This window comes from Pezoporus wallicus, unplaced genomic scaffold, assembly GCF_028554395.1.
Source record: "Pezoporus wallicus isolate ANWC-B61680 ecotype Strahan unplaced genomic scaffold, APGP_CSIRO_Pwel_v1 contig_11493, whole genome shotgun sequence".
Lineage (NCBI taxonomy): Eukaryota > Metazoa > Chordata > Aves > Psittaciformes > Psittacidae > Pezoporus > Pezoporus wallicus.
This window is the reverse complement of record NW_026635895.1, coordinates 1,910,176-1,934,014: the sequence shown is the minus strand read 5'-3', so window position 1 is coordinate 1,934,014 and position 23,839 is coordinate 1,910,176. Positions and strand designations below refer to the sequence as shown.

The 23,839-nt window shown below is 43.7% G+C and overlaps 1 protein-coding gene across 5 annotated transcripts in view; it reads right to left on the bottom strand.

Annotated features, from left to right (window-relative positions):
* Positions 1-685: 685 nt before the first annotated feature.
* Positions 686-23,839, bottom strand: part of MTA3 (metastasis associated 1 family member 3) — a 121,478-nt gene continuing 98,324 nt past the window's right edge. For 2 of the 5 annotated variants that reach the window (XM_057398536.1, XM_057398538.1), the window contains exons 18-19: positions 17,463-17,617; positions 686-2,600 (exon numbers count right to left, since the gene is read on the bottom strand). In XM_057398536.1, the coding sequence (XP_057254519.1) occupies positions 2,465-2,600; positions 17,463-17,617 (291 nt within the window). In that variant the 3' untranslated portion in view covers positions 686-2,464. Of the gene's footprint in view, positions 2,601-13,756; positions 13,785-17,462; positions 17,618-23,839 lie in introns of all 5 variants that reach the window. The other 3 variants (XM_057398539.1, XM_057398540.1, XM_057398537.1) reach the window with 2 other exon arrangements.

Here is a 23,839-nt window from a genome sequence, read left to right as displayed (position 1 = left end):
CGAAACAGTTTGAAGACACAGCAGAAGTTGTTCCAGCAGTCTCCTTGTGCCTTATCCACCCCAAGGGTCAGCTATTGCACCCTTTGAAAGGACTCTGCCAGGCACAGACACAGCATTATTTCCAGTGTATCCGAATGAAGCACCTCAGCTTGAAGCTACAAAGAAGGATTCTACCTTACCTTGGCTACTTGATGCAAAAGATAATGGTATCAGGCAGCTGGCTGCACAAGCGGCAGCGTTGTTACCGAGCTCTCTCCTCGGAGAGGAAAAGAAAAAACAACTTCACATCAGACTATTACAGACGCTAATACCTTTGTCAAAAGCAGAAACACACAGAGATTTTACAGCATACTGGCTAGACACCACAGCACACTGACTGAAAGGAAGAATTTGAGTACGAGCTTAATAAGGCAGGGTAAAAAATCCACCACCTTACAACGAATGACACTCTGAAAATGAGTCTGCTGTGTGTGATTTCACTGATGCCTGAGGGAGACAAAGATCTTTCTGTTCGTGTTTTTCGTACTTTCAGCCAAACAGACTGCTGAATAATCATGTTTTCTGTACTTTAATGGGCGAGGAAGCTATTATACAGAAGGGGTTTCCATATGTCATAGCTGATAAAGGCAATTCTTACTAATAAAGTTGTCTCCCTCTCGGTTACTTGATGAAAAGCAAATGTGGTAAGGAAAAAGCAGATCCTGTGGAGAGAAGAGACGCCTAGGGCTGCACACTTCAGTGGCTACTGGGAAGAACCGTGAGCAGATGAATCCAAGGTCTTCTCCAATTGAGTCCAAATCTGTAACATTCACTAGGGTGCTCAGCGTACTAGGGGCACTCCATGTCATAATTGCTCCTTTGTATTCACCCTCTTCTTGCTGCTGAAAGACAGCGGACAAGACCTGGATCCATCACTCCAGAAAAAAACATCAGCGAGTCCCTTCAGGAGGTCAAGGTGCTTTCTCCCTTGAAGAAGCATCTGGGTTACTGTCTCAAAGCTCAAAATCCTACAGAGAGTATGGCTTGGTTTAGGCTGAGACCACAGATGCTCTTCCAAGTGGAAACCATAAATCGCACGGCAAGGGGGAGGTGGAAAAACTGTGGGGGAATTACCCCCAGGTCTGGGACACCACTGACATCTTTGTCTTTCTAACCACAGAGCCAAGTGAACATCCACAACTGGATGAAATCCTCACATCCGTTCTATCTGTTAGGGCTACCTAGTAAAGAGAGAGAGAGGGGAAAAAATAAAGTCTTGAAGCTCATCTCAGCTTACTATGACACGTTCAGTGTTTGACTACCTCTTAAGAAGCCATATGGAAACCAAGCCTACTGAAGAACACAACTTGCCTCAGATCATCAGCACATCCCAACCAGGCTTACACAGCAGTGCTACACGCTGGTTGCCTCTGAATGTCAAAGTAGGGCAGAGATTGTTCACCTGTAAGTACCTGAGTAGAAAAAAGACCTGCCTCTGTTGCCATTCCCACTTTCAGGAGGGCTGACAGTTTCCTACAAGCAGTTTCAAAAGGCACATCATCTCTCCATGCTAAGCATCCACCTGCAGCCTTACAAGTATGAATTTCAAAGCATTGTGCAAGACATCTTCTACGCAGGCATATAGAAAAGGTACAAATTACGTTGTGGAGAGACATTTCTAATAGGCAACACTCTATTTCTTCACGTTTTCCTGGGAATTACGTTCTGCTGGTTTTCACTATTCAGAACAGGCTTCAAGAAATGCAAAAAGATGCAAGAAACAGGTGGATGCTTGCAAGTATACAGACAATAGGACCAGTTCCTACACATGCAACTAGTCCAGCTGGATGTTCACTGCCACATGCAATACTTTCCAGGAGCCGAACCAAAGCATTTTGAAATCTGGCCACTAATTATGGGCACTTCCTGATCCAATCTAAATTTCACAACTGCTGGACAACTCCTTGCCCTCGTTTCAGGGTCTGGATGAACTCAGCAGTTCAGAAAATCAAATCCGAAGCGACTCAAGCCAATACTGAGAAATACGAACACCCAAAGTCTGCAGCTGGTTTTGAAAACACAGACCCCTCAAGGCTAAATGCTGCTTTAAAGACACCGCAATAGTTTCAAAAGCTGCATATTCTTGTATCAAACCACTAGAAGACGTAGACAAATGTGGCGGGTGGACTCTCCATCCATGCTCCTTCAGTGCGGTCAGTGCAAACAGCCCCTCCGTGACCAGCCAGTGCTGATGACTGGGAATGGAGGGCACAGCAGGACAATCCAGGATAGGCCTGCACAGTGAACCAGAAGTAGCCCTTGCAGAGACAAGGGAAAACAAGGGCTGCTGTTGGATCCTGCCCAGAACACAGAACCCCACCACAATCTGTCCGTACAGTCCTGAAGGTGTGGAAGGTCCTGTTGTATCTGCCTTCGCAATTAAGCATGATTCTGACATGATTATGGTGCTGATGCTGTTGTCTCTTCAGTGCATGATGGCTCCTGGCTCTGTGCGTGCCTGCCTACTGTTCATGAGAGTCTTTGTCTTTGCAATAATCGGAGAACAAGGTGCTCTGGAAGCTCTTTTCAGCTGTGACCTGGTGAACCTCTTACGGATTTTTCTGTAAGGAGGGAAGGAGGGAAAGAAGAGAGAAACAACAGAAGACATAAATCTCAGTCTTTAACAGAAGACTGCTCAAGAGCCAGTAACAAACATAACAAATACTCTTACCAGAGCAGGAAGGCTAGCTCATGGCAAAGAGACTCGCAGTCAACAAGAGCGAGCCCTGTCCATCAACTGATGGCTCACAGTTGTCTCCAACTAGTAACTGATAATCGATCAGTGAAAGGTGAGTTGGTGCTAGGCCATATTTGGACAATAACATTAAATTATATGAAAGCGTGGGCCAGAATGCTCAAATGGTGAACCCTCACATGCAGTATCAATACAGGAATGAAGGACCACAGAAGAAAGAGCCCCATCAGCACTCAAGCGGCTGTCACCTCTGTAAAGAGATGGACTGGGAACAATTGTTATTCACACTCTTATCAATTCTGCAGTTTATGCATGACTTGAATCTCTGGGCTTTTTGTGCTACTGCCTTTCAGGCACAGTGAATTCACTTTCATTTTAGACTTTCAGAGGGTAAATGGAACGTTAACTGCAAGCAGCCACGTTGTTTGTATCGTACCCTTATGCATCCAAGGATAATTAATCCTGAATTTAAAAGCTTTGTTATGTTCTAACTGCTCTGTTTCTCTACTACTATAAATCAGTAATCACAACCCAGGGCAGGGTATCAGAAAACACCGAAATGACACACAGAGACTATGTCAAGAACCATCTTCCTTGGCAGTCTCCTGAACATTAGATGTCACTGGAAAACGGCCTATTTTCTGAATTCACTCAAGTCACGAATCCCAGCTTTCATTTTGGTAGTTTGAGAAATTACAGAGATTTTGAGCTTATCGGAAGTGAATTAAGGCAAACTAGGTCCTCTGACATTAAATGAGACTAGGCTTTCCAATTCGGACTTTCCAAGATGAAAACATGAACTGACATACAAACTACAGGGTGACGATGTGCCTACCTGCATCTCCCTCTCATCTTAGTGGGCTGCTAACTCTGAAACTGAAGAATGGTGGCACGTGGCGTTGAAAACATAGGATGAGCTCAAAATAAATTCTCTTGACTATTAAAGTAACATGCAGATTAAATTTCAAACGCCTATTTTGTTACTGGTTGAATATTGCCCAGGAATGTAAGCTTCCAGTTAAACAACAGGGCCACAGAAGAGAACATAAGCAAAGACAAAACAAGAAGTCAAACCCCAGGAGGATAAACTGCCTCAGAGGTAAAAGGGAGCCTAAAATTACATGTATTTTGGTTAACAGACTCAAAAGATGTAGAGAAATACTAATTCCAGCGGGCTGAAAGAAGGATGTCATTGGCATCTCATGGCCTGGGGTACCAAACGATGATGCTGCATCATTCAGTAAAAAGCACAAATGAAAGGAATCCCCAGAAAGTTAAGTTCAAGCTTTCCATACAACCCCACAGAGACCCACATTTACTGTTTGGGTACTTACTTTACAAGGTTAAACTAGGAATAAGAAGATATTAAACTGATTGACAAGATATTGCATACCCTCTAGAATGGCAAGATCACAGAAATGGAACCTAAGGCTGGTAAAACGTGTATTTCTAAAGCAATGACACAGCTAGGCTTTATACATTCACAGGAACAGACAGCAGCCATTACCCACACTGATTTCTAATAACAATCACTCCAGCAAAAGCTTACAGAACTGGATCCCTTTCGATGTTTTCCATTGCAAAACTTGGTATTTGTTTCCAGAACAGATGTGGTCATCGCTCACTTGAGAAGCCCGGGGTCTACAGAACCATCAGATAGCTGTTTGCCCTCCTGAATTTTTACTATCGCAGTTTCATAAACTGCCAAGAGGTTACTACTAATGAAAGCAGCTTGCAGCTGCCCCCAGGTGTAAGGACAGTGAAGCCTTTGTGATGAAAAGCCATGTTTATGTTGTACAGACAGTAAAGCCAAAAGATGTAGTTATTCTCCAGAAACACTGCTTCAAAACCAGCATGAAGAAAGGCAGAACAAAAAAGGGGGAGTCACCATTATTCCATAAAGCAAACCTCAAAACGTTAGCTCCTCACTTAGTATAAGTGAAAGCAGCTCTGTATGGACTGTATGAAGAACTGATCTGCTCTGCACTCTAAAAAGACAATCCAGCACTCCTATTTAAACAGGATTGTGAAAATGCTCCAGAAATTCACTTCCTGGGATAGAGCCTCTCAGAACTACCGGAAGAATGGAAATTTCCACTGACTTCATTAAATGCAATATTTAAACAACCATTTCACTAAGAGCCAAAACTGTTCTTTTGACTGCAAAAACCATACAGAAGGTGGAGGGAACCGACCCTTTACCCTGCAAAACTTAGCAACTAAATACAGTCAAGCTGTATTTAGCTGGGAGGAACCAATCAGGTCTTACAATGCTTCCCCCACGCCACAGTGAATTAAGGGCAGAGTCACCTTTAATGTTGAATTTCCTGTCCCTTTTTCGGTTAATACCAGCCATATGTCTTAATTGCAGCACGCCTTTATTTGGTGGCAAGTAAAGGGCTTTAATTATCTGTCGCGTTAGCAACATCCTTTGCAGTTAATCGGAAAGAGCAACTGCCATTTCTCCCTGCTGCTTCTTTGACTTTTGTACTAGGGCTGGAAGTCTGATGCTTACAGACTTCCCCTGAAATGTGAATTAAGAAGTATTTTAAAGCCTTTTCGTTGTATTCCTAGCTCTCCTGAGAGCCAAGGTATGAGGATGAATCAAACTTCTAGGAGGCAATCGGTACATAAAGCCCACGGTGCTCATTTTTATGTCAAATGTGATGCACTGCTGCTAAGGTAGGAATAAGACAAATTCTTTATGCCTGCATGATACTCCAAACAGTAACTGTGGATACAGGTATGCAAGGCCACAAGCACCTATTCAGGGAAGTATGCAAATGTACAGAAGCACTACACACTATTAAGACCTATCTTTTCTTCGCAAGTTTCCTAGGCACACAGGAACCTACTGGGTAGAACTGACAGGTAGGTTGTGCAGGGCACAACCCTTTCCTAGGATCCAAGAGGCTTCCATGTGGTGAAGTTAGGCACAATCCTATCTAATCAGTTAAGTCCAGAGCTCTCAGGAACAGGACAGCTGGTAACAGCTCCTCACTTGTAAAGCGGGCTCAAAGTTCCCACACCAAACATTGAAACAACAGTGATTTTTAAGCTTGAATAAAATAAAGACAGGCGACCTTCAGTCGATGTGAGTCAAGAATGCGTTTTTCAAGCCCTTTCTAATGGGAGGTAAAGGAATTACTTGCTTTAGCTCTCCTGATACCAGGCATATCTGTCTGTTACTGCTTCTATATATAAACTGTTGTGCATCAGTCTTGCCTCCTCTGCATTAGGCTCAGAGTTGTGATGCCTACCGCGACTTTGGTCTATTCAGCTACACCGACAGTACTTCAGAAGTAATACAAAACAACTTCAAGTTATGGCAGAAGGTTTTACTGTGGGAAAAATTAAGCACATGCAAAGGCCCACTGGCATTTTAGCAGACACCAAACCTTGTTCTGAAAGAAACAATCCAGTGAGTTGAGTTACAGGAGGAGCACTACCTTAGGAGGCTGATGGGATCCGATCCATTTCAGTGGGCTTTTAAGCAAAGCGAAAGGCCAAAATGTGCAACGCTGCCTGCTGAGACAGAACTGCAGGCGCACATCCCTAAGAACCTGACAGGTTACAGACAGACTGGTTGACTCGCAGCACCTCCTACATTTCTACCTGTGTGCAAAGGAGAAGCGCATCCACATCCCACTGAAGTTTCCATCTAACCCCAAAATGACAGGCACTGGGAGAAACAGATCTGAAAGGCAGAAGAGGGTTGACAGTGATATACCTTCTAAAAATAAGCACCTTGGTGAAATATTCACTTCTAATACGAATCAGAAGTGGTTTAATAAGCACTGGGTACCAGAAAGCCGCTGCCATGGGCTGCCTGGCTGTATTATAAAACTCATACAGATGTCAGGCAGAGCAGTACAAGCTCAAAGAGGTGCTGCTGAAGACATGCCAACAGATCTTAAATGTTTTAAGAGCTTCTCTTATTCTTTGTTCCTAGCAAGGGAATATTTTCCTTTGCTGGTGTTTATCTTCCGATTCGGCATTGATATTTAGGGAGCAAAACTGTTCTCTATGAACAACAGTTTACAGACACACCAGTTACAAATGACTCTGTCAGACCTTCCTGAACAGCTTAATATAGCATTTTCAAGCACTGCACCACCTTGAGGGCACCTCTGATGTTTTTGTGTTTCAGAGCAACAGGTTACAGCTACCATGTACATATATAAAGCAATAAATAATGCCTTTGGAGTGTTTTCTTTCCTGAGAGGACAAACCCACACCAAGTGTTCAAAGCACAGACTTCAGTGACTGTGCCACGCCTGACCTCTTGCATGGCACAGGTCTCTTTCTGCCTAGTGCTGACTTTAAATGTGCTCGGAGCAGAAACCATCTCTTTGTGTGCATTTTTAGGAGCCCAGAACAACAGGAACCTGACCCATTATTGAGATTTTTCACCCGGTTTTGCTGCAAACAACTGGCATGGCTTTTAGGAAAAAACATCACTTCATTCCACAGGTTTTTCCATGCTCTCATTCCCCCCAGAATGGCACATTTCATCAATATTTTAAGGTGGCTTTGGATGCAAGGAGAGAAGGAGTTAAAGAAGCGCAGCGTCTCATTCTCAGCACTACTACTCATCTTTCAGTTGAATGCTGAAAAACTTTTAACCCCTGAGAAACATTATAAATAGATGCTGTCGTACAGCAGTCATCACATGATGGCTAAATGTAAATCTTAGCAATCAGCAGCGAAATTATCCTCCTAGCTCCTCTGTGAGCTTGGTATTTACCACCAAGAGACAAAAGCTACACACTGCGGATGGCAGGGACAAACGTGGTGCAACACGAGCTTGGCGTTGGACTCAGTGATCCTTATGGATCCCTTCCAACTGGAGATACTCTGTGATTCTACGGCTTGCCCTCACAGCAGTGCCTACGGCAGAGGCAGCCAGAGAGGCGTGCTCCTCAGGCAGTTTTCCCCTTGAAGAAGGGAGAAAAACCTGTCTTTGGGTTGATGGTGTTTCAGCACAGCATCCAGCTTCATAACGTGAATTAGAACCAGTAAGTCCTAACAAAGAGAGCTCACTGGAATGGGTAAGAAGTAAATTATTAATGCTCCTTAAAACAAAACAACGGCTCAGGCTTCACCGGGCTTGTAACCTGAGCTATGGGAGAGCTGCCCTGCGCCTTATCTGAAATTCATTAGCCTCTCCTTAGCTACCAGCCACTTCAAGGGCTGCAAGGCATGAGGACTGCTCTGTTAAAGAGCTGCTTCAGGCACCCTGGGAAAGCAAGGAGCTTCTACAGCTCACAGGCACAGACACCTGAAGGTATCAGGGCGACCCCCCTGTTGTTTCCAACTACCTCAGCAGATCGTGGGTGAACTCCTGCCCTGCAGGACTTTATACTGAACCCACGGGGATCTTCATTACCATCCAGTTCCTCTGCAGAAGGATGGCCACTCTGTATGTTGATTAAACATCATCCACTATTAGATGAAAATACTGCCCACGATAATGAATTACAGAAGCATTTCACTGTGTATAGGGACATCGTCATGGACAAGGCTACAAGGACCCAAGGAAGGCATGCAATAAGAGGACCAGAGGTCTTCTTTTAAACCAATGCAGGCCTTCCTCCTGTTGATAACGCCTCAGAAACAGCTAAATGGCTGCAAAAGGAAGCAGCTCGAGGAGCCTCTCAGGGTCATAAATTAGCCCAAGCAAGAACACCCAGTTAACTGGGAAACTAAACACATTCCAATGTCCTTAACTAATGGATTGCCAGAAAAGGATTAAGTAAGTGGGGGTATTTCTCCCCAAATGACCCCAGAGACCATTCCTCCAACTCACGGTACCTGCACTGCAGCCTCACCTACCCGCATTGCCATGTGCAATGAGTAATGAGAACTGGGTGGGCATTTCACAGCATTATGATGCATATGTATATAATAAAGGTGTACCAGCTGTGAACTGTCTCAGAGCAATCCCCCATGCACCCAGTACTGCAATCGAGTCATGTCGCTATCTAACCTGCCACTCTGGTTGGAGAGTTCATCTCCCAGATTTTGGTGACATCCACATGGCAGCACGTGTTTTGTCCCGAGACAGGCAAGAAACTGGAAAGCTGGCTAAGACTGGAACACAGAGCTGCTTTCAACCGCTCCCCAAACAGCTTGAGCATTAATTCACGATTCCAGCGTTATTCCAGACTTCATAAGGATGCTCACAATATACCTCCTCTGTTCCTGGCCTTGGGCTCCAAGCATTAAGTGCTGTTTCCCCAGCAACATTAAATTCTGTGTTGGAAATGGTCAGAAATGTTGTGTTCACTAAATACACTTATTTAAATCCGAGATAACAGAAAACTTTCTATTACTTGCTCCGCGGGGGAAGATTTTTGTTGCTGTTGCCAACTTGGACACACCAATCTCAATTATTTCAGTGGTTTATGTATTAGGAACACTGCTTCAACGCAGCGTTTGGTGCAGCTTTTTGATTGGTATTTTCATTTCTTTCTTTACCTTGTTTGATAGAATTTTATCTTGAGTGTAGAATTACTCCAGGATAGAATTTCATCTGAGGATTCTGGCCAGGACATTGTGCTTACAGTTATTACAGTTTAGAGTGTTACCTGAGGCTCCAAAGAAATAAAAAGGCAATATTTTTCCTCTTTATCAATTATGCATATACTTTTCCTGGAACAATCTATGCACCAATAGAGCATCTCTGGAGGAGCTTCTTGGCATTCTGGCTACTTGCTATTAAGGAAGGGCTGAAAATCAGATTTAATCAGTCTTACCAGAAGGAGTTGGAGAGCAAACGTGCCCTCACAAAACTGTCCCCTGGGCTCAGCTCCACACCATCATCTCTTGCATAATCAGCACTTACACTACACACAGAAGCTCTGATGCAGATCAGGGATCAGAAGTCTGCCCTCTCCACTCCTACGGCCATCGCTTCTCATGTCGGTACCTCATAGGCGTGCTTAATCCCTAGGAGCAGGCATACATCAACACTCTTCAAGTTTGCAGACAAAAACGTGGAGCTACTCAGAGGTTAAATTACTTGTCTCACACCAAGAAACAGAGGATTTTAAAGTGCACATCTCTGCTTTTTCCACTAGAACAACACCTGTACTGTGTTTTGTCAGGTACGTGTTTTAGCCTGTATCCATAGCACAAGTAAGGAAAGCAGCCAGCCACCCTCCTTAGATGTTTCACAAGAACAGATAGTTACCTCTGTGACCGGCTTTCACAGTCACTGCTCCCTGTGGTATTTCACATTTAAAATGCCTATGTGTTACTCCGCAAGCTTCACAACAGAATCCAGCTAACATTTGTTTTTCCACAGCCTTACTTAAATTGATGCCAGAGGGTCATCTCTAAAAGATTTTAGTGAGCTAAAATACCCCAACCAAACAACAAACCCCAACCCCCCATCAAACAATCAGAGGAAAGGAATAAAAATGAATTACTAAATACATTCACTGAAATACAGACTAGTTGAGAATTAAGTCCTCTCTCTGTAATGCAAAATGAAGAATCCAGTACAGGACAACTTATCAGTTAGTGGGCAGATCTGGGTGAACTTTAAGACTGAGGATCACTGACATTACATTTTTGACCATAGTCACCACAGTACGGTTTTACCATCTTTGCTATTTAATTTCAGCAACAGTGTGCTCACCACAGGATTCCCCCAGTGTCTCCATCTACACGTACATTATTGCTGCGTATTTCTCTGCTTTCGGATGAAGTAATTCTTAACCCTGTGTCCAGCTTCTACTAGCTACTATTGCTCACATGGCACAGAGATTGTAGAAAGGGGAAAAGATCTCTCAAGACTGAGACTGTGCGGTGTTTGAGGATTACAGTCGCCAACAGCCAAGATTTAATGTGATAAACCTCTATGGTTTAGGCATAGCAATGGTGGAACTAGCGTTACCCTCGCTCTCCTATAGGTTACAATCTTGTAATTAATCTTGCCTTTATCTTTTCTATGATACTTAAATACGCAGGAAACCGTGTTGGTTTGACAAGTTAGCATTCTTGTTGTTATTCTGTATGTTTCCCAAGGCTACAAAAGAGACACTGGCTTCCCATACCAAGATGTTACCTTACAGAAAAATTTCTTCTTGTTCAAAACCAAATTGGTTTTAACTCCCACAATAGAAGATGATCACGTATTACAAGATGACACATTCCCACTGGGGATGTGGATTTAGGAAAAAGCTGAGCAGCAGGCTCACAAAAAGCTAAGCCCTAAAACCTTTAGTTAAAACATCCTGTAAAGAGGATTGGGTTCAGCTCCATCAAATCCTCTACACAAACACAAAAGACAGCGTCTGACGGAAGACCTTTTGAAATGGACAATCAGACTTCAGGAAATTAAAAACCTGTGAAGAACTGTAAGGGAACAGGTTAAAAGAGCTGCACGACATCCCAGTTTAACATCTGACGCGTACGGTGCATCACTGTGTGATGTACTCTGGCTGACAGGCTGCACTCAGTGGGAGTCAGGCACGCACCTAAGAGCCTTGTGAATTGGGTCTGGAATGAGGCTTATGGAAAACTTGAGTACTTATACAGGAGCTTCTCTGCCAACACCTGCGTTTAAGGCAGTCCTTAACGCACTTATTATTATGCCCAAGCTTCTGCAGCTACTGCCTGAGGGTGAAATGACTCTGGCCAAAGGCAGCAGAGCAGTTGGCAAGGGCTTGAGTAACACCTCTAAATGTGCCACTGCTCTTTAGCTGAGCCACGTGAATTAGCCACAGTCAGGCTCCTACCTAAGCTGCAACTGCGAAAGGCACTTTGGTATCTAAGCCACCATCAAGAGGCAGCACATCTGACTTTCTGCTCTCAACAGGGTAGGCTCAGAGAAGATCAGTTCCCAAGGTGCTGCGGTGTGCCTTTTCAGGCAGCAGTAACCAGGTCGTCTGCAACCATCTGCTCTTCGCCTCCGTCCCCCCGTGGCCAACACCGAAGCTGTGCACCGATTAGTTCTCAGCTGCTAACCAGTGGAAACACCCTCTGGAACTCATGACAGTCAACAGCCTCTGGACTCCTGAGGGGGAGATGTCATCACCAGTAAAGGTGAGAGAAGATCCCCTGCGAGGCTTCTGACCTGCCTCGTGTGCAACAGCCCTGAAAAGAACATGGTACTCTTCATCTCATTCCTCAGGCAACGAACAGGGGGCACATTCACAACTGCCTCCAGCTCTTCAGCAAGGTATTCGGGCACCGTGTTAGTTTTCATCTGAGGAATCAAGCATCCAAATGCTTGGGGATCTGAACTTGGAAGACCTGCCTGAGCTCTCATGGGAAGTCTGTGAGGGACCATGGAACTAAACCGTGTTTTCCCAAGTCCTACGTAAGCACTCCAACCACTGCAACATCTCTCCACGTAGCTTTAAATAGGGCGAGTACCTTACTGCAATGTCATTGAAACTTCATCTTAAACTGTGAGATTAGTACGTAGCTCCAAGCCAGAATGGCTGTGTTTCATTTGTCCTGAAGACTGAGAAAGCAAAACTGATAATACCATATGCCCTTCAAACCTACCAGCTCTAACTAATGGCACAACTTTGTCCTTCCTTGCGTACATGTGTTCCATGGATACATCTACTATTCCTTCTGCAAGTTAAAAAAAAAAAACAAATCACATTCTTCAAATGAGTTGATTTTAGCTTCATGGAATGATCCTGCTTTTAAAACCAAACCGCTGCATTATCACAGTAGTGTTACTTTGACTTAATGGGCATTGTAAAAGGAGTCAGAGGAAAAACTCACGTAGATAAACAGTGAAAGAAAATATCTGCAGGCCCATGAAAGGTGCTCAATGAGAAGCAAATGGCAAGGGATTATGATCTAGTTTCACCCCTGCTGGTTGCAATTCTGTACCACAGTACCTCAGCTATTGCTCAGAGCAGTACCATTTGTGAGGTGCGAACAGCGTGCAGCATTCATACAGGGCATGTAGAGTCCACACTAAATAAAGTCAAAATAACAGCTCACAGAAACTCATGAACACTGTAACCACTGTGAACAGCGGTGAGCTAAACAGGACAGCTCCTGAAGTACAGCAAGGACAGTTCCCAAAATACCCCCTACGCAGCACTCTCCCAGGGACTGCTCATGGTTGTCAGCTCACCTGTACTCAGCTGCAGCCAATCAATAAGGTATGTGAAACCCTATCAGCGAGGATTAGATGTAATTCTAAGGGATACATTCTGTAATCCCTGCTTTTCACAATGCAGGACAACTGTATAATACAGCAGAAGTAAAGCAACCAGAAAATGAGATGCTTAGAGACTGACTTTTTGGGGTTAGAGGGTCATATGTAGTGTATCTCAGGCTTGCAGCTGACGCTGCAGGGATGCAGCCAGGCATCTCCGTGCAGCTGGTTGCAGGGTCAGGGGCTAAAGGCCATGCAGGTAAGACATGAAAATGCACTGTGCCCTGGATCCAAGTATGGTAACGTTCAAAACCAGGATCCCAAAGAAAATTGCCTCATCTTTATGAAAAGCAGAGGTCATCCCTGCACACATACATTAAAAATACTTCTTTTGGTGCACAAAGAAAAAGAAAGCTGAAAAAGAAAGAATAAAAATCGCTGTGAACAGCTCTGGGATATGAACTGCAGGTGTGAAGAGGAAGAAAAAGCAGAGAAATCAGCACTGAACTCTTATGCAGACCTGCACCTGAGCACTGCAGACTTACTCTTCCTTTTTCTCCCAGCAACACGCTACAAGTGATAACTCAAACACTGTGCCTGACCTTGTCTAAGCACCGATTAAAACACATGTGGGAGGCAGAAGGGTCAAGGGCTGGTTGTTCACAACTCCTCACAGGAGTCTGCTTCACCCAAGTTTTCAATGTGCTTTTAAAGGTGCGGGTGAGGGTTTACCCTGACACGGCTCCGATACAGAGTGCCAGCGCTGTGTGCACCCTCTCAAACCATTTTATCAGCAAAAAGGAAGCAATGTCTGCTGGTAACAGCTAAAGATCACGTTCCAATTTCACCAGTTGCAGTTAACTCGTTCCCAATGGAGTTGCACTTACCCTGAGAAGGTTTCTAACTGCTTCAGCACTGAAAGGAAACAAGCATCGAGTCATTCATCTGCAGTTCTACGTACAAATATGCTTTTTGGCCCATGAAGGGGAAGCATATGGAATCTGCTGCTATAACCCACTCAGCCAAACACGTCGACACATTTCTTGAACTGCAAATGCTGAAAGAAATTCTCATTTTCTAGTGTTTTGGCTGTCCCTACACAGGTCAGATCACCAGCATGCACGTGCATTCTGATACGGACAGAGAATGCGGATAGGAACTGCATGCACACTGCATACTGAGAACTGGTAAGAATGGTTTTAATCAACAGATACACTTCCCTTGACATCCAACAGCCAGAGTCCTGAACTGATCCACGGATTATGTCTTAGATAACAAACCAGACATTAAGCTGATACATTACATTTTCATTAAACTTCTGGGGACCATAATATGAACTGTCCATTTTTCCCCATTATTCTCTACCTCGCAGAATGGTGCTTCGGTATAAGAATTTAATTTTACACAACATAGTAGTTTTCCAGGTTAATTTCTAACAGGGCCTACAACAGAATCCACATCACAGCTTGTCAACAGAAGGGGAATAAAACCCAGAAAGCTTCTTTACAGCAAAGGTGATTCAGCACAATTTCCTGGATCAAATTATTTTACAGTTATGAGACTTCTGGTTGATCCTCAAGCATGCACTTAATGCCAGGAAATAACATCTAGGTTTATTAAAAACAAGTACGGAGACTTCCTTGATGACCAGTGATAAATGTAAGGCTCTTTATAGCATGACTTTTCCAGATCTGCACTGCAGAATAAAACCATGAGCAAGTTATTTCACAGCAGGCAATGAGAACTCCTTTTCCCTTCAAAAAGGGTAAGACTAAAGGAAACACAAGAATGTTCACTCCAGCAAAGCTCAACATAAACCTATGACGTGATGAAAGAGCAGAACTGAGGGCATCTATAGTTACTGGCAAAACTCACTGTGAGCACTGAGCAGGCTCCCAGGTAGTCAGGAAGGGGATCTTGAGATGGACAGAGATACAGATTAATTGAGAAAGTCATACGGGTGATTCACTCATGGCACTAACATGCAGGCAGGTGCAGACTCACGCTGTCCCTTCCCCAGCCTGGCCATGGGCTGGGCTCTGCAGAAGCCTCAGCATACAATAGGAATTATGCTGGCATTTCTCCCCAGATGTGCAGGCACCGATACCCAGCAGGGGAGGGAACCGCGCTCAAACAGCTGCAGCTTCAAACCCAAGCTGAAACGTATGAGGATGCACATCACAATGGAGATAAAACACACTCCTGTTCTACCCTGAAGGTAGGCTGAGCTTAGATGTGAACGCCAGCCTTTCTGTTTCAATGGTACATACATGCTCACACTACCCTATAAGAATACCTGCAGGCACTGTTGAGCTATGGCCTGAGTGAAGGACAGGGCCCTAAAAATCCCACGGGAACTCCAAGGGTTACCTCGGAGAGCTTACATGACACACGCTTTCCACAATGATTTTCACTGCTCTGAATATTTAGCTCCCTCCACGTCCATTGCTACAAGGATCTCAAATCTGTGAGCAATCAGGTAGCTCATAATCAACGCTGCGGAAATGCGACCGCTGTTTTAAGTTTGGATGGGGGAAAGGTAATGCTGATTTCTTTAAAAGTACCTTCCCAAATAGAGCTATAGGCATAACTAGATATATTCACCTTACCTAGGGACGGATAATTTAGAATGCTCATATGCATCTTTGGCTTGGTTAGCATCGAAATAGGCACTTCATGTAGCTCAGCAGCAAGAATATTACATTTTTTTCCTCAGATAATATCAACCGATTCTTGCAGTGTAATTTTTAGCTAAATGTCTGAGAAAATGTACCCTCTGCGCTCCCTGCTTGATGTTTTTATGGAAATACGCATCTTAAACATTAATTCACTGCAAAACCAAAAACGTCTTAGGCTGGAGAAGGGAAAATTGTTGTGGACTGCTGGAAACAAAACCTTACGCTGAAAACCAGCTACCCCTTCTGCAGGCTGTAATTATACCTCCAAATCTTTCCCCTTTTGCTGTAATTAGCATGTGTCTGTCTTCCATGCATTTTTAGTGAGCACATACACATGATAAAACAGCCTGGATCCTGACGCAGCACGGAACAAGTGCCCTGAAGAACAAGTTGTTCCCTTGACTCAAATGGGGTGATCATTGTTCAGAACACATTTAAACACCCAACACTGCAAGCTGGCAATTGATCTTTTGATTCCTCTTCCTCTCCCTCATCTCGAGGCAGGACGGGATAAACTGTGTGCTGCCTCCTCACAAACGTCTCCTCCCTCAGTATCTCTTCCCATCACACTTACATTGCACTCAACTCTGTCACGGCCATGCTCAGCTACACAAACTCCTATCACAGGTCAGGCTGGCTGCCAGGGACTAGTGCCTGTTCCCTCTTCCTCCTCTTCCCCAGAAGAAGGGGCATCAGTGCCTTCCAGCAGCAGACGCAGGGAGTGCTTTCCACTTCGAGCTACGAAGGCTGCAGGCAAGTGAGAGCTGAGAGGAGAATGGGCTACACCGTCTCTTCTAATTAATCTTGGAGTAAGAGTGCAGGGAGTTAATCTCTCCCCATGAGATTTTAAATCATTAACATCAACTTCTAATGATGTGGAGGAGACCAGCAGCCAGACCAGCTGAGAACAGTGAATGCTATCGCTCCGGGCTTGATACCAGAAGCCTAAAAGCTCATCATCCTCCTATCTGAATGCTCTCTGAACTGTCACATCCAAAGCAAAATGGAGTGCCATATTGAACTGAGCTTGAAATAGCCACCAAATTGTCACCTACTAGTATTTTAACTCATCTAGCTGAGCCTACCACAAACAGGACTAAACAGGCAGCACGTTTTCCTTGGTTAGCTCTACTTCTACGTCTGTTCTTTCTCTTCCTTCATTTTATTATTTACATTTTTGCTCAACTACCAGCTTTTTCAGGCTTCTGAAATCACAGAAGTGAGGAGCAGTCTGATGTCACTTGCCATAATCAACCCCTTACTTAAGCAGGCTTTTAAAGGGTTTTAAATAACAGGACCAGCAACCACAGCTTACAGAAGCAGATTAGAGCTTCTTGTCTTAGTCTGAATTAAAGTGGGGAATGGCCAGATCTTAGCAGGGGAAGAACAGAACAGAGGAGCCTACAGAAAACTAGTGACTCTTCCTTGATATCCAGCTCTAATCAGCAAAGCAAAAACTCGTTAGATTTTACCAATTAATCTAGGTAAATGAGAGACTGAAAAAGATGAGCATCTTAGTTGCTTTTAAAGGAAATCATAGGGAAAGATGCTACCTGCTGTTCATTTCTCTGTTGCGTGCGAATACTTCAGAGCATAACCTACATTGTGGACGAATTTACATTTTGCTGAATGATCAGAGGTGCCTTATTCTTCATTGTATGTGAACTGCAATTTAATAACAATTAAAAAGTTCTGATCTTTGCCACAGAGAAGTAGCCCTGGCTAAGTCCCATTAGTGAAATACTGACCATATCAGTACGCAAGCGATGCAAAGTTGGGTGTATCCTTTGCCATAACATTGCTCTTCACTGTAACAAAACCTCAAACAATAATGTCAAAAGGTGTTATTCAAATAGTGGATCAATAACATGTATGAAGTGAAGCCTCGTTCCCTGCTTAGATTTTATTCTCTTACCTGGTCTCTTCTGTAGCTATAAAGAAACCATCATCTGAAGCATCAAGCCAATTTTGCCTCTGTCTCTTGATCACTGGAATGGTGCTTGTCTTAATGGCACTTGCACTGGCTTGCAAGGCCTTACCATTAGTCATATGAACATGGGGAGCAGCATGCTGAAATCATAGTAAAAGGGAAAGATATTTGCCTGAGAATAAGCATAATTCTGTTAACTAATTCTCCTGTAAAGGGCACCCTACACACAGCACCCTTCTCAAAAACCAGCTAGTCTTCCTCAACCAGTACCTAAGGGTCAGCTAACACCCTGTGCACATCGACGTGCTTTAGCCACAGGTCTCAGAGCCCTTTAAAGACTAAACTAACTACTGCTAATGCCATTTTGCACAGAGAGAAATCGAGGCCTGAATCAATGCCATGAACTAAACAGCTCCTCAACAGAAACCCATTGATTTTAGGAAACAATTCATACTTTCTGAGCAAGAAAAAACCAGCATCCCAAACAGTGAGAAATGAGACTTGTTTTGTTCATGAAGTATGGCGTTAATCTAATTTAAAAAAATCCATACTTCTCATTTCATAGGTCCTTATTCTGCCTGATTTTCTTTTCATATACAAGTCACTGAATAAGACAAAGGGTTTGGTCCTGCTGCTCACCTAAACAGCAGCAGGGTAACAAAGGTTTCTATCCATCACCTTACTGGTGCCATGGCTCTTAGGTTTACCCACCCATCATTATCCATTAGCACCTACTGCTATCTGTCTGCATTCGTTTTAAAACAGATAACATTAAACACCAAGCGATGCATTCATTTTCCACTAAACCTTTACCTGGAATAACTGCAGTAAGTACTCAGGCCTAATGAGGAAAGCTGCCTTCTGATACATGAAAAGGAGAGAGCAAAAGTAACGTTTTCTGTATCATATATAGATAACATTTTGGAAGAACAGCCCATGACAAATATATTAATCTGGAAATTCAAACCCTGTTTCCCACATAACCGATTAGCAGCAGGACTGATATCACTGACTGGAACAGATACTATACAAAGACATTATACAGAGATGGAAGTTGGCCCACTTTCTCTCACAAGGGTTCAACATCACGTTTTCTTAGGGAGAGGTGCTATTTTCCTGCTGAAAACACTGGTATTCCATGTCAGTGACAGCATTTTGCCATATTCCTGAAATGCACGCAGTGCTGCACATTGCTGGGGGTACCCTCTAATGAGGGGACCAATTCCACAGTCAGCGAGTAAGGAAGGGGCTGGAGATCCACAAAGCCCAGCAGAACAGAACACAAACCTCACCTCTTAGATGATGCCGTAAAACCAGGACAGCCCAAACTAATAATCAAGGGCCTCATTTCTTTTGTATAATTCTTACACTCCTATTCAAGCCATCACACTCACATTACGCCACAACTTTCAACCCATCCCAATCCAGTTTTCTTCAGCCAGGAGGACAAATTTTATGCTGCCTTTGATGAAAAATTCCAGTGTTCATTACTTTAGTGCAAGTGACTGAACCATCTCCTCTGTGATTCCTTAGACAAAAACAAGACACAATTTAAGTCATATATAACTCTTTCTTTGAGCTAATCTATTTTCCTTTGCCTTAGAGACAAACAAGGTTTATAGGTGAAGTTAGCTGCTGTTGCACATAGGGCTGTAAATCTACCTTTGCGGTCCCTCTATAAATACTTTTCCCATTTCTTCATTCAGTGTCTAGACTGCAGTTTGGTTTTCACATATTGGTTTGTATTGGGCTTTGGCGGAGAGGAAAAGCTAAAGACCGTGCTACTAGAAGAAACCCAGTTGTCAGAATAAATTTAGGATCAAATACAGAGCCTGGATGAAACTAGACATTCATACAGGTTATTTCCCTGGGGATCTCTTGGTGTACAAAGTGGATAATGCTCAAGGAGTAAAACTTCATGCATGTTGAACACTGCCATACATCAGATTTCACACATTATTTTTATCTGGCAACTGCCAGTGCCATACGTTACAGGGGAACATTTAAGGGCTCAAATGGCAATCTTTTGCTGCTTCCCCAGTCAGAAATGGGTTTACGTTATCAAATACAATGGTGTACCTCTTGCCAGGCTGCTTCCTAATACACCACTGAATGCTTCCTTCACTCAGGATACCATGCACAGGCCAAAAACGTTCAGGAAATGAACAAGGTACAAAAAAAACGTATTTTCTATGGCATAAATGCTGAAGAACAGTAAAGCCTGGTGGGAAAAGTATGTGCTTTTGCGGAAGACCTTTTCCCCTGACAGAGACAGATGTCAATACTAGTTCTGACCTTCTATTTTGTCTGCTTTTACTAGACCATAACTCTTATTCCAGGCAAGAGACAGCATTAGAGCAAATGGTGCAAGGGTCACGGTATAATCTACGTTGTGTTGCATCATACTGGTTAGGATTTCTTCTTTTCTTTGCCTTCTCCCCTGGTCCTTTCAAGCTGTTTGAAGAAATTAATGGCATTTTACTTCAGGGCAAGAGCAAAGAAGACCAGTGCTCTCCAGTCTGTGCTAGGGACCACATCAGCTTTCATTTCCAGGTAATTAAAACTATTGATGCTTCTTGGGTAGCAAATCGGTTCATTAGCTCCTCTAAAAAATGTATTTATCGTTGTGTACAAAAAGGGGCATTCAGTGCCACTGTCCTCAACGCCAAGGGCAAAATGAGCTTTCACACAAAGTACTTGCTCGATGTACTTTGTTCAGTGAGGAGGAGGATGATGATTTTAGATTTCCCCCTGTCTAGCACACAGTTATGCCAAGAAGGTCAGGAAAGCCTCAGGAACACTACACCTGTGCTACCACAGAAGGCCTGTTCTTAAAAAAGCCCTGCACGCAGAAGGCTCCAACGGATTCATCCCAACACTGCAATGAGCAGCTCCGTTTTGACTGCTGCCTATGGACATCACCAGTAAGCCGTGCTGGGATTTTGCAGCAAAACCACTGGTATTAAGAGCCTGCATCACCAGTGGCAAATCACAGAGCAGGACCTGCACCCAAGCAGCAGGAGCTCTACCCAGCGTTTACCAACTGCACGTTGGACAAATCCCAGGTGCCTCTTTTCTCCCAGATTTTTCCTCCTCTCAACCCAGGTATGTTCATTGAGATCTCTTGTGCCTCTAAACTGTCCCAGGCCCAGAAGACATCATAAGGAAAGCTGTCTGTAAGCTTCTCAAGTTGTACCGGCGTAGAAGTGGCTGAACATTCATTCATTCACTGAGAGCCACTGATGATCCTGAAAAGAAATCCAGCTTTGAAATACAGACATAACACCAATAGGTGTTAAGAGTCTAGCAACTAACGGTGAAAGAAAACTCTCATCAGGCTAAGGGAGCTCTGGTTCAGGCAGTGTTACATCCAACAAAGAACACAAGTATGTAAGTCAGCACAGAGTTCTCCCTAGGAAGAGTTTCACCTGCTGAACAGGAGGTCTCCACACTGCAGACACATCCTCAGCAAGCTCTGAGACTTCCAAAGCCTTCAGTGAGGAGGAGCTCATGGGAAAACCGTTTGCTACAGTGCCTCTGCAGCTTCACCTGACCCCTGCTAAAACCCTTCTCTGGGGGCAGCCATTCTCAGGGACTTCTCTCACGGGCTGGAACACAGCTCAGCTTCTGAGGGCTGCTTGTGAGTGCTGCTCATCGAAACTCACCTGGCAGGGGCATGGGTTTTCCATACGCATTCATTTCCCAGTGGGCAACCTAGATGCCTCCAATGTTCCATGGATGCAGCAGTCCCTCTCGTGAAGAAGCTACACAAGAATGTGTTTCTCTGTCAAACCTTCTGGAAGCAGCAGCATAGAGTTACTAATTCCATCAGTCGCTTCACTCTAAATCAGGTCTTTAAATACTAAGCATAAGGCTTTGCAGGATCAGGGAAACAGAAATGAGCTGTACAGCATCACCAGACACACGATGTGTGCTGCAGTGGCAGCTACCATCCCACAAAGTGTGGATACTATTCCCAAGACACTTACAAAGATACTCCACAAACACCCTGCATTAAAGTGGCAACTTACTGCATCTTCATTATGGAGGGTCAACCTCCTGTCCTCACTAGCTCCCTGGAAAATGTCAAGCACTAGGATGTGATGAAGCACGTTGGAAAGTCGAGGAGAGGAATCTTGTACAAGTTCAGGAACAGGACTCAGATCGCAAGTCACAGTTGAGGTTCCTGTCTCTATCAGCTTGCACTGGCATAGAAGTGCTCAGCACCGAGAGCCACTAAGGATTCTGAAATGCAAATCCAGCTCTGAAATACAGACATAACACCAGCAGGTGCTCAGAGTGTTAACACTAATGGTGAATGCTTATGCTGCGCCTGAAAGAATGTTTAACTGGACTATCACAAATCCCTAAGTGGCCCCAAACTTATGATCCCTTTCATTTTTCCCTGCCCTTTCAAAAAGGAAAAACATCCCCACTGCCTTCAAGGAGCAAATCTAAAGCTTTTGCTGCATCTTTAAACAACAAAATCAAACCAAAAGCAGCTCATTACATGGAGAGCAAGAAAAATCACTAGAAGAAATGGGGCCTGCTCAGATGATTGAACCATATTGACTGGTTGTGAATGCATTTTGCACTGACCTGATTATACTGAATTATGTCAAATCAGGCACTGACTCTGTTTTGCCGCACCTGAAGCGTCCTTATTTGCAAAGGCATTAGTATTATACCTCTACTAAGCATTAAGGTTTGGGCCAGGTTTAGTAAATTCATAGAGATTTGAGGAATGCAGAAGCTGCAGGGCATGGTCTCCGCACAGCACGGAGCTGCAAGTGCTGCAGATGCCAGAATGGAGGCACACCTTCACTGGGGGTATAGGATTTCTTTTAAGAGACCTGAAGGCTGTTTAAAAGCAAAATACTTCCAAGCAACAGATCATACAGAAGAAATGAACTGGCCAAGCACAAGCATCGCTTTGGAACCTCCTGATTTGCTATCATTTATGTTTCACAAAACGCCCAGAAGAGATGTAACGCTGAAGATCCAAGTCAAGGACTTGTCTATGCAAGGGGAAAAGAACAATCCAACACACATAAACCAGACAACTGACTTTCCAAAGCATCTGGGCTAAAATACAACCATGTCTCCGGCCTCTGTATTTTACGGAAGTTACATAAAAGCTACCTAACCTCTGAATAAACCTTCCCTGTAAAAGCAGCATCTGAAAGTAAATACTTACTTGTATACTTCAGCAAATTAGTAATGAAAGACTAACCAGGGGAGCTGAGCACAGCATCACAGGAGATCACTTTTTATAGTTAGAACCCTCCCTCTCCTGCCCCCAAGCAGAACCTTAAACATAGTTCTAGATTTTAGGTTTCTGAACAAGAAACCGAAGCAAAACCCAGGGAGGTGTCACTGGATTTAAATACAGGAGAATTCTGGTAACGGCCTCAGAAGAACTGCACTTCTTTCTCCTTGGGGAAGTACAGTCTGCTCCTCATTGGCTTTAGTTTTAACAGAAACCGGACTCTTCAGAGACAAGGTCAGATTTAATGCCTTACTTAGGTTACTCCCACACCTATAAAAGCTCTTTAAAGGAGTTCAAATACTTTGCCTTGGTGAGACAAATGCCTTTTTTCTGACACCAAAGTATCCGGGGCAGTGTACAGATTTGCTGCTACACCTCTCATGTTCTGACTGACTGAAGATTCTGCTTTGACTTTTTATCTGTTATATTAACCATCATCAGTCAGAAGAAGGGGGCTTTGTTTCAGAGTTATTCCTTACTGCAGTAGTCACTCGCAAATGGATCTCAGCAGCACTGCTTTATTTTGCCTGTACTGAGTAGATAGTCTCAGACTGTTTCTAATGTAAGGAATAGTGTATTTTCTGGCTTTACTAACACACTCCACCTCCTCATTGGAGAGTAAGGGATTTTCCATTACACATTCAGTTATGCTTTAATTGCACAGAAGAGTGGGCACAGTGTTATAACCTTTTCATACTAAGCAGAATACTTACTTTTGCTTGCACTTAAATAAAGTGCAATGGACAATTACTGCACACTGACTGCAGAAAATTAGTCTGAGCTGTCAGCAGAGAGATCTGGAGAGGTTCACAGCACAGGAACCTCAAGAATTCATGTTATTTAAACACCTTTCTCTTAACCCTTTAAAGTTTGGCACATTTTGATGTGAAGAGAACTTTTGCCACCTGTAGTCATTACCTTTTTATTGTCTATTTGCACTGGATCATTAATGACTATTGATGTTAAACCCGATGAACTGCATCTACCCTTTGTTCTCTGTTGAGTCAAGTATCTGTGAGGGAATGTGCATGTCCAGCAAATGCTGCACATACAGAAGAGGTCATAAACTTGAAGGAACCCCCTGAAAACTGTA